Below are 17,257 nucleotides of genomic sequence, written 5' to 3'. Positions count from 1 at the left end.
CAATCTCTATCTTCAGGTTTTAGCTCTCTAAGCTCACTTACCCATTTGCTTTCTGGACACGTCTGACTGCAATCTCAAATTCAACATATTGTAAACTGAATTTATTATTTGTTCCCCTCCTCACAACCTGCTTTGCTCTCTTGGCTTCAGAGCTTTGGTTATCAGCCAGAGACCTGAACATCCACCTTGGTTCTTCCTTCTCACTCAGCTTCACAACCAAGTAGTCTTACCTGTTTTATATTCTAAACATTTCTCAAACCTGTCCCTATTTCAACTACAACTGTATAATTCAGAGCGTCATTTCTACCTGATGAATGTCACAGCCCTTTTCTCTAGTGATACCGCCTTGTTCTTAGGTTCTGCACATTTTAGCTATAATTATTTCTTTCTACAATGCATTCCATCGATGTCACTTCCTTGTTTAACACCTTTCAGAGTGTCTACAAAATAATTTGAAGCCCCCTCTAGCCTGGGCCTATTCTTAGTTTCATTCTTACCCATTCTCACCTCAAATAGGATTGTGCTATCAGGGCACTCCAGGTAAACCATACTTTCCCACACCTCCTTGCCTTTATTCTCTCCCCTTCTCTAGAAATCCTTCCCCAAACATTGTTCACAGGGCTGGCATTTATTCCTGCTTCAGGTCTTTGTTCATTTATCTTCTCCATCAGGACATCTCTTTTTACTCCCAGGGTGGAAATACACCCCCTATTTGTCTGTGCTGTTTAGCTTCCTATACTTTATTTAACATCGGACTGGATTATAACATATAATGTGTGTGTGTGTGTGTGTGCACGCGTGTGCGTGCAGTGTCTGGCTCTTAGTAGATGCTCAATGATATGTGTTGAATGACTTAATTAATATTTATTAAGTAGACAGGGAATCTGAGAACTAGAGAGATTAGTTATTCGTGGTCACACTCTGAATAAGAAGCAAGCAGGATAGTTATTCAAATCTATTCTCTCTTCATGATAAACCAGGAATCTAAGTATTACGAGTCCTTTTGTACAAGGGAGAAAATGAGGCTTGAAGAGGTTGGGTAGCCTGGTCAACGTTACAAAGTAGTAGACAGCTGAATTGGAACTCCATGTCAAAGTCCATGCTCTTTCCACCATTCCTGAGTTACAAATGGAGTCATTAAATCCTAGAACAACTATATTCTCCTAAAGAATCTGATTGAATAGGTTGGTTATGTCAACCAAAGCTAATGAATCAGTTTTGCGTGTTTGAAGAAACGCGTAAAAAACATGTATTATCAAATTAATACTTCAAAGTTTTAGCTTACTCTTATTTTTCCTTTTTCCTTCCCACAAATATTTTTAAATGGCACCTTGGTGGAAAGTGCTGAGTTAGTAACTATGGTGGACAGAATGTGAAGAAGCATGATTCTTGCTCTCAAGGGCATCACATTCTAACTGGGGAGTCAACTCACACAAGGCAGGATATGATAAATGCCATTGTGAAATGCTCCTAAGCAAAACCTGAATTGGAGAGCCTATGTTGGCTATCTAGAAATACATTTGTTAGGGGTGCCTGCCCTGCATGGCTCAGTTGGTTAAGCATCTGACTTCTGCTCAGGTCATGATGTCATGGCTTGTGAGTTTGAGCCCCATGTCGGCCTCTGTGCTGACAGGTCAGAGCTTGAAGCCTACTTGAGATTCTCTCTCTGCCCCTTCCCTGCTCATGCTCTGTTTGTCTCTCTCTCTCAAAAATAAATACATATTAAAAAAATTTAGAAATACATTTGTTAATATCAAGAGAATATGTTAAATCTTTTAAAAAGAAGCCCCAAATTCAGAACTTCTAGAAACGTGTTTCTTACCATTTTAGGCAAAATATATTTAGAGACAAAGTTGTGAGTTGACATAGGGCCAATTAAATAATGCCCGGTTAAATATCCGGTCATATTTACATTGGTGAAATTATATGAATAGATGATCGATTAACTTTGCATTTGCATATAATATTTATAGTTCTGGCAAAATCAAATAATCATAATAGTTCAAGATTTTATCTTGCCCTAAAGTTCTATGATTCTATACTTTTTAAAAATAGACTAAGGCTTTTAGTTTCTCCCACTTTATTTCTTTCCTTCCTGTTAAAGGAAAAAACCTCTGTTTAAGAAGGTTTTATCTCTGTAAAATATCTAGACTCATACAAATATAAAAATAATCTTTTGTACAATTTCAAGTAGTTCTGAAAATATTATTGATAGCATCTTTCACAAAGCTCTGTAAAAGTAGGTGCTCAATAAATAGCTGTTGATATCATTTGATTTAGAAAAGTATTTTTAAGCAAAATTAGATTAGGGATTTGAAGTTCCTCAACAATAAAACTTATCTATCAGGAGATATTAAATTCTTAATAATTGCTTTACTTTGGTACTATACTTCTATGTGACTCAATTGGTTTCTATTATTAGGATGAGAACCAGAATGAAAATTTCCAAAGTTTAACTTGCTCTGAATAACCATGTTGGAAGTCAGGAGGGGGCAGGTATGTTGGAAAATCACAAATAGCCCTCAAATCATATTTTGCGATGGTTTTAGTGTCCAAAATTTGACACCACAAATTTTAGGAAAAAGAATAAAAATGAACGGATTTATATCGAACACATTCTGAGATACTTCTTTTAAGCCTAAAAGGCAATGGACTGAACACGGGTAGAGTCTTATAATGGGACTAACAACACATGAGCAATTAGCCTCTAAGGGAACAGATAGTTGGTTGTGTTCTTTTGTTCTCTCCATGACAACTTCTACAGGATAAGTTTTGGTAGAAGTTATTTTCCCAGCTCATTCATCCTAAAAGAGGTTTTTGGTGGGTTTTTTTCCTCCAAATATTTTTTTTTCTTTTTTGTATTTTTGTGTACTTGTCAGGTAAACTAATTTTGTTCTCACAGAATTGGTCATTATATCTACATTCTGAATGAGAGGTCTGATCGTCTTCACAGATGACACAGTGACTCAGGATCTCAGATGGGTATGGGATGAAACTAGTAAACTCCTTCAATGTCAAAAGAACAAATCTCTCAGACTCCTCAAATGCCTTAAAATTGGCTCGTTCTGCACTTCAATTTAACTCCTGGCAAAAGTACAAACTTAAAAAAAAAAGCTATCTTTGAAATGGCCAAAGTAAGAAATGCAGTGTGGATTCTTAAGGTATTTTAAGGATAACTGTCACTTCAATGGAAAGATTCAGGTTAGGTTTTAAGGGAAAGGTGGCAGCTAATTAGTTTCTCAACATTTTGACACACAAGGTCAAATACCAGAAGGGATAGTTTTTACACCATCTTGGGAAAAGCATTTTGTGCCTTTGGGTCGTACAACCTAAATATATGTAGTTAATATGGGTATCTTGGCAAAAAGACATTTGACATTGACTTTTGACTGAGAGGTAATAGAAGAGATATAGGATTAACTTCTTCCCTCTCGCTCCCATTCTGCTCTCTCCATTCCCAAAAAGTAATCTCTTCAACCAAACTTATCAATAGGTAAAGAAAAAATTAAAAATATATGCATGTAAAGCTCTTATGAGATTCACGGCAATTTCAGAACTGCAGAGTACCTTATTTATAATATCTTACCTTGCTAAGCCTCATAGTAATATTATTAAAAAAATATTAGTATTAAAATTATTGATTTTTTTAAATAAAGAATAATTCATACATCAATTCTGCAAATATTTATTAAATGCCTATTATGTGCTAGGTACTAGTCTAAGCACTGGTGATACAGGAAAGAAAAAAAACAAAGTCCCCGCTCCCCTAGAGCTTATTTCTGGTAGCAGAGACAGTAAGTAAACAGACAAATAAATATAGACCACAATATCACATGATGATAAAGAGAAATGACGTAGGGTGAGGGATGAAAGACTCAACGGAGAGTCTTCTTTATTTTATCTTTTAATTTAAATCAAGTTTTATTCTGATTGGAAAACTCCAAGTAAGTAGTGCTACCCACTTCAAATTTTCTTTTATTTATTCAAGTATGTTTAGCATGCAGTATTAGATTAGTTTCAGGTGCACAATACAGTGGTTCGACAATTCTATGCATTACTCTGTACTCATCATGGTAAGTATACTCTTGATCCCCTGTACATATTTTACCCATCTGCCCCACCAATTTCTCCTTTGGAAACCACTAGTTTGCTCTCTATATTTAATAGCTTTTTGGGGTTTGTGTCTTTTTTTCCTTGTTCATTTATTTTGTTTCTTAACTTCTACATAGGAATGAAATCATAGGGTATTTGTCTTTCTCTGACTGGCTTATTTCACCTAGCGTTATACCCTCCATATCCATCCATGTTGTTGCAAATGACAAGATTTCGTTCTTTTTTATGGCTGAGCAATATTTCATTTTATATGTTTATATATATACATTTTTTATACAGATCTTCTTTATCCATTTATTCATGGATGGACACTTGGATTGCTTCCATATTTTGGCTATTATAAATAATGCTGCAATAAAGATTGGGGTGCATATATCTTTTTGAATTAGTGTTCATTTTATTGAGTAAATACCCAGGAGTGGAATTATTGGATCATATGGTAATTCCATTTTTAAGTTTTTGAGGAACTGTCTCCACAGTGGCTGTACCATTTTACATTCTTACCAACAGTGCATGGTGGGGGGGGGTCCTTTTTCTCTACATCCTCAGCAACACTGTTCTTTTACATGGTTTTAGCCATTCTGACAAGTGTGAGGTGATATATCATTGTGGTTTTGATGTGCATTTCCTTGATGATCAGTGACCTTTTCAGGTGTCTGTTGGCCATCCTTATGTCTTCTTGGGACAAAAGTCTATTCATATCCTCTGTCCATTTTAACTTGGAATTATTTGCCTTTTTGGTGTTGAGTTGTATAAGTTTTTTTTAATATATTTTGGGTATTAACCCTCAAGGAAGAGTGTTTAGAGAGGGTAGTCACAAAAGACTTACTTAAGGAAGTGATATTTGGACAGAGAATTTTCCATTCATTTATTTGACAAATATCTATTGAACACTCAATGTGAGTAGGTCACAATGCCTGCTATTGTGGTATTGTAGAATAAGACAAGATTCCTTGTTTCTGAGAATTTGTAATCTAGCAGGGGAGTATAGCTATATAATATTCATTACATGTTATAAGTAAAATGTGAACAGTGTAAGATGTGTAAGATGAGATGAGAAGAAGGAAATATTTCTTTCAACTCTAGTTATTAAGGAAGTCTACCAGAACAAGATGAGTCTTAGATAATGAGTATATGGATGGATAGATGTGGGACTGCATGTGAAAGGAAATCCATAGAGGGATGGATGAGCACACCATGAATGAAAACGAAGCAGCTAGAAATGTGAAGGGTGCTTAGAGAACAGTAAAGATATCATTTGTGTTGAACAAGAAAGTGTGCTTCAGGGGCACCTGGGTGGCTCAGTCAGTTAAGCGTCTGACTTCAGGTCAGGTCATGATCTCACGGTTCGTGGGTTTGAGCCTCACGCCGGACCCTATGCTGACAGCTCAGAGCCTAGAGCCTGCTTCGGATTCTGTGTCTCCCACTCTCTCTGCCCCTCCCTGACTCGTGCTCTTTCTCTGTCTCTCAAAAATAAATAAACATATTTTTTTCTTAAATAAGAAAGTGTGCTTCAGAAGCTTAGCCTTTGAATACCTCTAGTAGTTCAAACAGTTCCTGTAATCATGACATTTATTTGAAGCCTTGTATTCTACTTAAAAAATTTTTTTTCAATGTTTTATTTATTTTTGAGAGAGAGAGAGAGAGAGAGAGAGAGAGAGAGAGAGAGAGACAGCATGAGCAGGGGAGGGACAGAGAGAGGGAGACACAGAACCCGAAGACAGGCTCCAGGCTCTGAGCTGTTAGCACAGAGCCCGACGTGGGGCTTGAATCCAGGAACGATGAGATCATGACCTGACCTGAAGTCAGATGCTTAATGGACTGAGCCACCCGGGTGCCCTGGAGCCACCCAGACACCCCTCTACTTTTTAAGTCCAGATTAATTTTGCATTCTATTACATAAATTCATTTATCCTTATTTTAAAATAAAAAAATATTTCCCCCAAACTCTTTTACATAAAATTAACACTTAGGAAGGTGAGCCATATTTATCCTATGGCTCCCAGTAGCTCTGTCAAATATTTAGCTGGACATTCACATTTGACTTTGAATATCAAGGATACAGGAATAGAGAGAACTAATTCTAAAATTGTAGATTAGACCCAAAAAGTATTGGGCTTTGAATGTAGGCCCACACGTTTAAAATTTGCCATGTAGAGAATGGAAAACTAGTAAATTTTTTTTAAAGGGGCATTAGACTTATATTTGACCAGACTGTTCCCTCTGTGTATAGTGCCCTTCTCTTCCAAATACCACCCATCTGTTATGGTCCAGCTCAAATATGACCCCTCACTCAGCTTTCTGTGGTTTCTATATCTGGACTTCCACAGCAATTGATCAGTACTTCCCTGGCATTTGCCACATTTCACTTTTCATTTTAGTCATTTTTATGCTCATGGCTCTATCCCCTGCAGAACCTGACTATGGACTTCCAGGTGGAAACCAGAAATGCCTGTAAAATGAATATATATTAAAAGTCCCCAAATGGAATGATTAATCCAGAAAGGGTAGACTAAAGGCAATGAAATTGGTCAAGTGCCTGTTACAATTATTCAACGATGAAGTTGTGACCACTGAACTAGGAAGCTGTCATTGGTTGTTTATTTTTTTTATTTAATTTTTTTTTCAACGTTTATTTATTTTTGGGACAGAGAGAGACAGAGCATGAACGGGGGAGGGGCAGAGAGAGAGGGAGACACAGAATCAGAAACAGGCTCCAGGCTCTGAGCCATCAGCCCAGAGCCCGACGCGGGGCTCGAACTCACGGACCGCGAGATCGTGACCTGGCTGAAGTCGGACGCCTAACCGACTGCGCCACCCAGGCGCCCCAAGTCATTGGTTGTTTAAAATAAAAAGGAATGAGGGGCACCTGGGTGGTTCAGTGGGTTGAGTGACCCACTTTGGCTCAGGTCATTATCTCATAGCTCTTGAGTTCGAGCCCCGCGTCGGGCTCTGTGCTGACAGCTCGGAGCTTGGAGCCTGCTTCGGGTTCTGTGTCTCCCTCTCTCTGTGCCCCTAACCCCCTTGCATTCTGTCTCTGTCTCTCTCAAAAATAAATAAACATTAAAAAAAATTTTTTAAATAAAAAGGAATGAATATGGTGACATCTCACAGAGGTGGAATCTAAGCATTTGATATGCCTAAGGAAGAGAAACACACAGGAAGCTGGAGTGCTGGTAACTGTTAACCAAAGTAGGGAATTTAGGATCTACACCTGGTGTGGAGGGAAGATGAAAAATTTGGATTTCTTGATATTTTGCTGATGCGAAATTATATGAAATTGTCAGCTGGCAAATGGAGCTTCTCAGCACTGGGAAAAGTTATGAATGTAGATAAATTTTAGGGCCATTTGTAGAGAAGCAAGATTGCAACTTACAGCGGTATGTGGATTCCCTGCACAAGCCCACTTGGGTAGAGAGAGAGTAACAGAGAAGTGACAGTAAGGAGCATCCATAGCAAAAGAAGGGGAGAAAGAAAGGAAGGGGGGATAGAGAATAGGGAATGAAAGATCAGGAAGTCAGGAAGAGAAGTGGGATGTACTAGAAAGAAAAGAATTCTCAGGAGGAGAAAGCCACATCCTTCAGAGTGAGGAGCTGCTGTGATAGAGCAATTGGGAGACCTTTGGAGCGGTAGGAATAGAAGCAGGATTTCGGGTAGGTGAAGAGAGAGTGCGGGTGGAGACCCCAAGCCTGTTTGTAAATGCTCATTTGAGATGTGTATGCCTCTAGAAGGAGAGAGACTTAGTACAATCTGGTAGCCAGAACTTAAATCATTAAGTGGAAACAAGGTGGCATTGATGCCTTCACAATTTAATTTTCATGCTCCTCCCTTCTTTACTAGGCACCAGGCATTTCATTTTCTGCCCATCCTGGCCTGTCAAATTCACAGCAGTGCCCCAAGATATTGGCTTTTTAAAAACTATTATTTCTGTTCAAAATGTACCTGTCCAGAGTCCTAGTCCCTTGGAGTGGCATTTTCTAAGTGGGTTTCACAAATGATAGCTCTTCGAAATGCTATATGAAAAAGGACTCTGTGGTCAGGTAAGTCTGGAAAATGCCACAGGGAATGTTAACATGTTAGCTCTTCTGGAATCTCTAATAAAAAGAAAGCTTACTGATTTTGTTCAAACTACCAAATATTATTTCTTCGCAGACTCATGTCATTTTTTATTGTTACTGTCAAATAAGTCTTTGTGGTTCCATGGTACCCATATGGGGAGATGTTGTTTAGAGTCTTAGTGGTGGATAATTGATCTGATAAATGCATACATGTTTAATGTTAATGACTGTGAAAAGGTAATTAACTTTCTAGTATTAAATATTCATAATATACCAGAGAATTCAAAGAGAAATAAAAAAAAAGTTTAGCGTAGGAAGTTCAGGATTATGGATGACAAATGGATGTTGGCTACTCAATGTCTATATCACATTTGGTTTCACAGCTAAATTTTACTTCCTTTTTACTAGGGCTATTACTGTGTTCCGTCTACAAAACTTCAATCAATATTTCATCCAGCCTGAGAAATGGAAAGGTGGAATACAGCACTGTGATGATATCTTGTGTGCTGCATTTTTACCTCCACAAACTCTTGTTACAGGTTAATTGAACCTTCACTTGACAATCGGTGGTTGAAAGTTTGGTTTCTTTTGGCTCAGTCACTTTTAAAAAAGTCTTTTCAGAACTACAAAATGGACGACTTTCTTGAAGAATTGGCCTTTGCCCTTACAGCTACCCTTGGTCCGTATCTTTAGGGCAATATATTAGTGGCTACGCTTGTCAGCTCTTGAACATCGCTACCTGGCTTTCGATCCTGGTTCTAGCACATACCAATGCATCCTATCGAACACGTTATTTAAACTGTAATCATAGCCTTCTCTGGCTAACAATAATCTATCAATATCTTGGTTTAAAGTGAAGACTGAGTAAGATAATCTGTGTAAGGGCTTAATACAGTGCGTGACACACAGTAAGCTTATCAGTAAATGGTTAGCTTTTATTTTTATTATCCTTTTCCCAGAAGCAGCATTAGGGATGATGGGAACGAATCACACTTCTCTGGCACTCAGATATTTCATAATGGGAACATACTAGCCCTTTGACACAATGTAGCCTAAGTGATGTTGGTTAAATACCGACCTCACAAAATGTCTACAAATCCAAGCAAGCTCTTAAAAGGTTCCATGGGCATGCTTTGATGTGACAAATGAAAGAGGATCAGAAATCATTGTATCGTTTCTGGCCAAAGAAAACAAGTTATAAAAATAGATTGCACCATGAAATTATAGAGTCCATATTTTGACAACCTAATTTTTTTTAATAGAACCCAAAATGTCATCAATTAAGAGGAATGAAAACTTACAATAAAAAAGCCAGGAAGTCTATGACGTGTTACAATATGAGGCTTACAGCTCTGTGTACACTTAAATTTCCACTGTCTTCAGGACTTACCTGATTACTTTCCAGTAGGGCCAACTCTGCAGTTGAATTTGCTTGATAGCTGCTGAAAGTCCATCTCTGCAGGGAGAATGGCATACTGAAATGTGATGGAGACAAATAAGCTATAAGGCTGCGTCTTTGTATTGCGAAAGTGTCATAAGAGGCCCTTGTAATTGGTGGGTAGATGATTTCTCCATTCGTTATCATCCCTTCAGTCCTATGTGAAAATGTTTGGTCAAGCACCTTACAACATAAGCCTTTCAAAATCATAGGAGTAGATGGATATTCCCCCATACAGCTAATCCATGCAAATCCATCATCCTTGGCCAATATTTGAGTTACACAGGTTACCCCTTCCAGAACAATACAGAGTTTAGTATGTATCACTCTCTTTCTCCAAATCCCAAGAAAGACACCATTTGTACATTGCACTCAAACTTGGCTCTTCTGTTCTCCTCTTCACTTGACGTTGACTCTCTGCTCAGTAGGGAGCGCTCCTCACTGAGCCACTAAGAGCAGCAGTCTGGTCATGTATTGCTTCTCCCCAGGACAAGTTTGGTCAGACTGAGTCTCACTATTTGGGCTTTTCTATATTGTCTGCGACGAGCAGTAGGGAAGGACTTTCTATAGGGAAAATTTTAGAATTGGAGAAAGCATTATTAAGTAAAGAATATAGGAGGGAGGGAAGGAAAAGAAAACATGTGAGCGTGTACACACACACACACACACACACACACACACATATAAGAAAAGGTGAATAGATGCAGGAAACAGAAACCTAGAATGATTTGATTTGCTTCCTTCACTCAATAAAAAAAGCATAATGATTATTAGGAATTGTACTTATAATATGCTAGGCACTATTCTAAGTACTTTCTGTTTTTCACAACAACCCTATGAAATAAATACAATTTTTAATCCAGTTTTATAGGTGAAGAAATTGTGGCATTAGGTAGAGTTAAATAACTTGCCCACATTTGCACAGCCAGTAGGTGGTAGAACGGGGAATCAAACTCAAGTTGTTTAATTACAAAGCCCTTATTCTGAATGACTGATTACTATAAAATAAAAAGATATGACGGTAATTTCTATCACAGTGAATACACAGGCGTGCTATGAGGAGGGTAAGTTCTAAAGTTTAATCAAAGTACCGGTTATTCACTCGTGTTTCCAAAAATACAGAGTACCTACTATGTGCCAGACTCTGCATAAGGTACTAATGATAATGACTTCTCATTGCGGTTGCTCATATTTTCTAACTTTCTGACAATTTACATTCGCCATCCTGGCTCATACAGGAAGCTATGATGGAGAAATTATTCTGTGGAACAACAACACAGAAGACGCTCACTACGTCCTTCACCCTGATTACCAGAGGCTGCTAAAATCAAAATGGGGTGAGTGCAAGTTTGAAACTAAAATAAGGTGGCTGAATCAAACCACAGTAGGCTTAGCTGTTTATGCATGTACCTGATACAGCTTGCTCCTAAATTATAGATGATTGGCTATAAGCACAAGGGATTAGTGATACCGTTGTCTTGTCAAAGTGACTAAAAAGAACCTTGAGATTTCCTTGGCTTAGCAAATTCTCCATGGCGTGCTGTTTCTTGCCTTTATGCCACATCAGCTTTTCTGAATTACTGACAGCAGGGAGCAGGCCTCTCATTTCCATCTAGTTTAGTTTTTGCCAATAAACCTCACCAAATTGCCTTTGAGTGAAACTTGGTACCCCTCAGTAGGAAAATAGGAACTCGTGTTCACTTGATAGGCTGCTCAGGCTCAGTCTAGAGCTTGTATTAAATATTATGCCACCTGGAAATCTTAAATTATTTCTTGCTTTAGAAACCTGTGAGGAGCATGAGACGGAAGTATATTGTATTTTATGGGAGTTTAGCAGAGCACATGAATATTTTATACTTAAGCAAAATGTCTTGACAATTGCCTTTCACATTTTATTTCAGTTTCCTTAGATACTGAAGATTTTTCCTTAGACTTATTTATTTAGGTAATGAATATGTCATTCCTCACAGCCCGGTGAGGTTCTATTGTCTCAATTGGATAAACTCACAGAGCTGAATTGGACCGTGGGAAAGGACAGGTCATCAGATAAAGCTTTTTGTGTGTGAAAACTGAGGGAGTAATTTGTTAAGAATAAGCCCTTAGGAGATTTAGGGCTTACTTACCTGCAGCCACAAGGCTCTGGCCTGTTTTATGTGCCAAGACCTAAGCACTAGGGTTCATTTGAATCCTCCACGGAGAGGTGCAGTTCTGCTTTTTCCTCTGCCTGCAGGAGAATGACGTCTTGCTGTTACGGCAAACCTAATTGTGGCTACAATGAAAACCACAGAGAGATAGATAAGAAAAATGGGTAATATCAGACTTCTAAAAGACAGAAGAGGCATTGCGATAGATGTCTTGCTTTGAAATTCTGAAGATATTCCTGTATAGATTTTTCATAACTATGCACACACTGTTTATAGATTCTGAATATTCCCAGTTCTTAGTGTGGCCTGGAGATGATGTCACGTGATAATTAAAGGACCACTGGGAATGCCCTCTCCAGGTTAATTCCCTAGCAAACAATACTGCTAAGAATGATCATTTAAATATATTTTTTTAAATTTTTTTTTTTTAACGTTTATTTGTTTTTGAGACAGAGAGAGACAGAGCATGAAAAGGGGAGGGGCAGAGAGAGAGGGAGACACAGAATCTGAAACGGGCTCCAGGCTCTGAGCTGTCAGCACAGAGCCCGACGCAGGGCTCGAACTCACTGATCTTGAGATTGTGACCTGAGCCGAAGTCGGCCGCTTAACCGACTGAGCCACCCAGGCGCCCCTCATTTAAATATATTTAAATAGTCATTATAGCTCATGTTCATTACATTATTCGCAAGATTAATATTAATGATTGATAAGCTGAAAATGCTATGATATTAGAATCACATTTGTCTGGAACCCATCAGGATTTCTAAGATGTTAACAGTGACAACGAAATGAAGTCCCTATTAATTCATATCAAGGGAAAACACATTAAGTGTGTATGTAATATGCAAAACAGAATGGAATCAAATGAGCCTTTCAAGTTGGTGTTGAAGAAGTGCATAGCAGAAGGTTCAAAGGATATTGACTGGAAGCCTTTTGTGAGACTTGATAGACTCACCAGAGACCGTGAGGGAGGCGGGCCTCTTGTTTTGCATAAGCATCTGTTTGAAGAGCAGATTCTCCTCGTGAAGACACCTAGCTTTGTATCCATCACAGATACAGAGCCTCAGAAGCTTCTCAGTGCTGGGAGGAGCCACTCTGCCTGCCCCAGTGCAAACCAGGCTACCCTGGGACCCTGCTCCTTTGAGACAAACACCACATACAATAATGCTGTTGTGAGGCTTTGCATCCTTGAAGCAAGAAAAAACACTGCAGAGACAGGTAAAATACATATTTCGAGTTTGATCGTACATGGATATATTTGTAAACCATTGGAAAAGGGAGCAATGAAGACAGTTTATTCCTATCTAGGTCCTATAGAGCTTGATTTTGTGTAGCTAATAATCAGTGCTGGGTCATGGGAGGTCACAGGCCACAGCAAACAAGGTCAGGGTTCAGGAGGAAGGATCCAGGAGCAGGAACCAGACTACACCCGACGTTTGATTTATACAGTGCTGTATAGGTCAGGAGCAGAGTGGGAAAACTCTGGCAAACAATTAGTTATGGGTGACAATCAGAATTACTGTTCTAGCCATGGCTTAAAGAAGTCTGGTAGGGTAGAGGGTACAGCAAGAAATATGCTTCAAATATATGAGCCAAGGCTCAGGTCTACATGTGCCAGAAGGATAGAGTCTGAGACTGCCGGCACCTAGTATCAAAATGGGCTAGGAGAAAATAGTAGGAATCTTGGAGATTAGGGCAATAGCAGAATTTGAAATAACTGCTGATCCTAGGTCAAGAGAGCTGCTTGCTTTTTTCTTATTTTTTTTTTATTTTTTATTTTTGGTAATGCTTTGGGTATCATTACCAGTTAGGCCTACTTTCCAGAATAAGTCAGAGTCCTGATTTTTAGGATAGATTCCAGAGTACTTAGGATAGAGCTGTTGCTGAGCTGTATGCTAAGACTGTTGCCATCATATCACTTACTGTAATTGTTTGATATTATGTAAATGAAATAACCATTTGCTTAATTTCCACCTTGTTTTCAGTGGCTATGTTAGCATAGTGTTGACACAGCCTGCATCGTCCCCAAATAAAAATCTGCCTTTGAGAATAATGCATCCTTTTTACCTTTTATCTAAAATTTATCTTTTTTTCTTAATATTAGGCAAATACATTTACTAATGTTAGGTATCTAGACATATAGGTATTATATGTTTGAAAAAATGAACATATCTGAGCTGTGTTGTCCATATTTATTTTCCCATATTCAGTTTGCAACTAGAAAATCTGCATGATTTGCATATAAAAATTTGGACCATTAAAAAAATCAATAAAGGTATATCCTTATAGAGTTTTAGAAACCTGGCGGGGTATTCAGGATAGACTTTGAAATGGTTAGATTCTAACACTCTCTATTTTCTAGAACTCACTTATAGTCACAAAATGAACTATTATCCTGAAATTGCTCTCATTTCCTCAACACTAATTCTTCTTAATGTTATCAGTATTCCCAAATTGTTTCCACTGAAGCGGCTACATGCCATTATTTCTACCTTAAACAGATATGATTGTTAATCGGCAGTACATTTGCGAAGTAAATTGAAAGTCATCTACAGATTTATCAAATAATAATAGGAACTTTGCCACAGAAGAATAATTTAGGTAGAGTGCTTCTACAGGGCATATGAAAATAGAAAATGAAAAGGTTAGTTCTAGGCCTATGAACCAAAAGAGTATTCCATAAAGGGTTCTAATGAATTCTTGATGAAAAATGAAAAACAAGCTCATAAATAGAATCCTAAGCATGATGCCACATAGAGTAATTAATAACTATGCTGCTCTAACTAAATATATGCATCCAGCTCTGTGCAGGAGGAATTTTCCTTGTTTGGTGTATGTGTCCGCTGGGTTATTAAGAAAGATGAGTTTATGTAACTGGAGTATTATAACGTCTTTGTAAATTTATTTGGAGTAACAAATTAAGTCTATCTAGCTTTAAAAACCCAGTTTTATCAAAATAATGAATGGAGGAAAAGGAACTCAATGTAATGGATCATCTTGCCTTTCCTATCTCATTTAATACTCCACCCAAACCAGTAAGGGTACCATAGGATTATGTCCATTTTATATTTGAGAGAGTGAAAGTGCTGGAAATTGGTATCAGGACTGCCTACCTCTCCAACATCCTTATGCTTCCCACAGGGTGAGCCACTGAAGATATTTTTTCTCTGGTGTTTGTTGTCACATTTTCCTAATTAGGTGCTCTCTTATATGTTAGGAGGAGCTAACCTGGTCTCATGTGGAGGTTCTGGCTATGTCAGGTTCTGGGACACATTTAAGAAGCAACTTCTGGCTGAATTTTTGGCTCATGGTGGAGTTGGATCCATTATTATGTGTACTGATAAGTCAAACCAATACCTTGCCACAGGAGATCTGGATGGACAGTTGAAAATCTGGAATATAGAGGTAAATTGAAAGAATTCTCATGTTTATTACTTTCGATTGCCTTTGACGGCAGACAACTATGAGTTCGGTTTTGTCTGTGTCCTGGGTAAGGGAAGACGTGATCAGCCTGAGTATTTTAATGGAAACATTTACATGCTTTAAGCAGAGAAATTTCTTCCATGATGTTTGGAGAAAACTAGATTTTTCTCAATATTGAAAATCTTCTGCTAATATGTAGTCAAGTCAGTCACCGAATTCAGAAACGCGGTATTGTCAGTTAGGTACTGCAGCATTGTTTGAGCATAAATAATTAGGACGTACCTTATTTGAAATGAGATTGTAAACCTCATTTAGAAAGAGTACTGGCCCTTCATCCAACATTATTGTCGTCTTGAATTGGTTTGGGATTTTTCTGTCACTGATAAACTGCTCAATTTTCTAATAATATTATAAAATCGTACAATTGCATAAAATTGTACAATTGTACAATACACATCTATATACACATGATAAAGTTCATCTCTATCAAATAACTGACTTCCCTGTTCACTTTTTCTTCTTGTCATTCTTTCTTTCTTTCTTCCTTTCTTTCAATGTCTCGAGTTAGGCAAATCGGTTAGAAACTTTTTTTTTTTTGAAACTTAATACCATTTTTTTGAACTCTGTTATCATGAACTATTCTTTTGCATTTGGAGAATAGATTATTATTCCCAAATGTCCTTTTTTTTCATTTCCGTATCAGATGTTTTAAGAAAAAGTGTTATGTCACTGGAAGAATTTAATATTTGGACTTTTTAGAATGCTGGCGTTTCTTTTTATTCAGGAGTACTGTCTTAATTCCAGTAAGAGCAAAATCACACAGGCCCCAACTCTGATAAGATCATTCCGACCTCATGAAGCCCGGATAAGTTCCTTAGAGATGTGTAAGTCGGGCGGCCGCCTACTGATTATCTCCTCCTCTGCAGACTGCAGCATTTGTGTGACTGACGTCTTCGGTGCTCCTGTCTGGATCTTTGGTCAGGTAGAAATATTGCTTCTTTGTTATTCTAGTATTTACGTGACATGTAGTATGAACTTGGGCTGATTTCTATTTGAATCTCATCGGCTGTTAATATTCATTAGCCATGAAAGAACTGACTTCCATTTCTAGAGCTGTAGCTCCAGGCGTCTCTTGTCCTGTTTACCAGTAACCATGACAGTTCCATCAAGTGGAAGACTCTGGAGACATGGAAAGATGGTGGCTGTATACAGCTCAAAATGTTCCAGGATTGCTGAGAAAAGTTTCTCCTCTAAAATAAATGAAGTTCTTCCATTTCAATGCTTAGTAAAAATACAATGTAGAAAAAATTACCATGTTGTTCTTAAACAGATAGAAGACAATGTCAATTAATAATCAAGGTAATAATGAAATATGGAAAATTTTAGAAAAAAACAAACCTTCCTATTCTATGTCTGATTTACTCCTGTCAAAATAACAATAGCGAACATTTGCTGAGTTTTTCCTATGTGAGTGAGGTCTTGTTCTAGGTCTCCCATGAATTATCTCATGTAATTATAATTGCTCATCCGATGAGGGAGGAGCTCTCATGATTCCCATTTTACAAATGGGAAAACAGGTACAGAGTTTCAATAAATCTCCTGAGCCCACAGAGGCTAATAAGTAGTAGAGTTTGGCTTTTAACTCAAGCTGGCTCATTTCAGAGCTCATGGTTTGAACCTCCCTGCCTACTAAGAGAAATGGAAGTTGGGGGGATGGTAGAAAGGAAATATTAATTGTCTCACATTTCTTTTATCTTTTCCATTTATTTTCATGGGAACTCTGTTCCTGTTTTCTTTGTGATTTGGGGTACAACATTACAGATCTGTTTCTTTTTTTTAAATTTTTTTAAATGTCTATTTATTTTTGACAGAGAGAGAGAGAGAGAGAGAGAGAGCGCGAGCATGAGTGGGGGAGGGGCAGAGAGAGAGACACACACACACAGACTCCGAAGCAGGCTCCAGGCTCTGAGCTGTCAGCACAGAGCCCAACGCGGGGCTTGAACTCACAGACCGTGGGATCATGACCTGAGCTGAAGTTGGACGCTCAACCGACTGAGCCGCCCAGGCGCCCCAGACCTGTT

At 38.1% G+C, this 17,257-nt stretch overlaps 1 protein-coding gene across 1 annotated transcript in view; it reads left to right on the top strand.

Moving 5' to 3' along the window:
* Positions 1 to 17,257, top strand: part of WDR49 (WD repeat domain 49) — a 148,278-nt gene that overhangs the window by 94,197 nt on the left and 36,824 nt on the right. Inside the window, exons 11-15 of the mRNA XM_047876467.1 lie at positions 8,580 to 8,710; positions 10,848 to 10,946; positions 12,807 to 12,971; positions 14,971 to 15,158; positions 15,961 to 16,158. Coding sequence (XP_047732423.1) covers positions 8,580 to 8,710; positions 10,848 to 10,946; positions 12,807 to 12,971; positions 14,971 to 15,158; positions 15,961 to 16,158 — 781 coding nt within the window. The remainder of the gene's footprint in view (positions 1 to 8,579; positions 8,711 to 10,847; positions 10,947 to 12,806; positions 12,972 to 14,970; positions 15,159 to 15,960; positions 16,159 to 17,257) is intronic.

The sequence above is a fragment of the Prionailurus viverrinus genome, chromosome C2 (genome assembly GCF_022837055.1).
Source record: "Prionailurus viverrinus isolate Anna chromosome C2, UM_Priviv_1.0, whole genome shotgun sequence".
NCBI lineage: Eukaryota > Metazoa > Chordata > Mammalia > Carnivora > Felidae > Prionailurus > Prionailurus viverrinus.
Note: the sequence above shows the minus strand (reverse complement) of the source record. Positions and strands in the feature narration are given on the sequence as shown.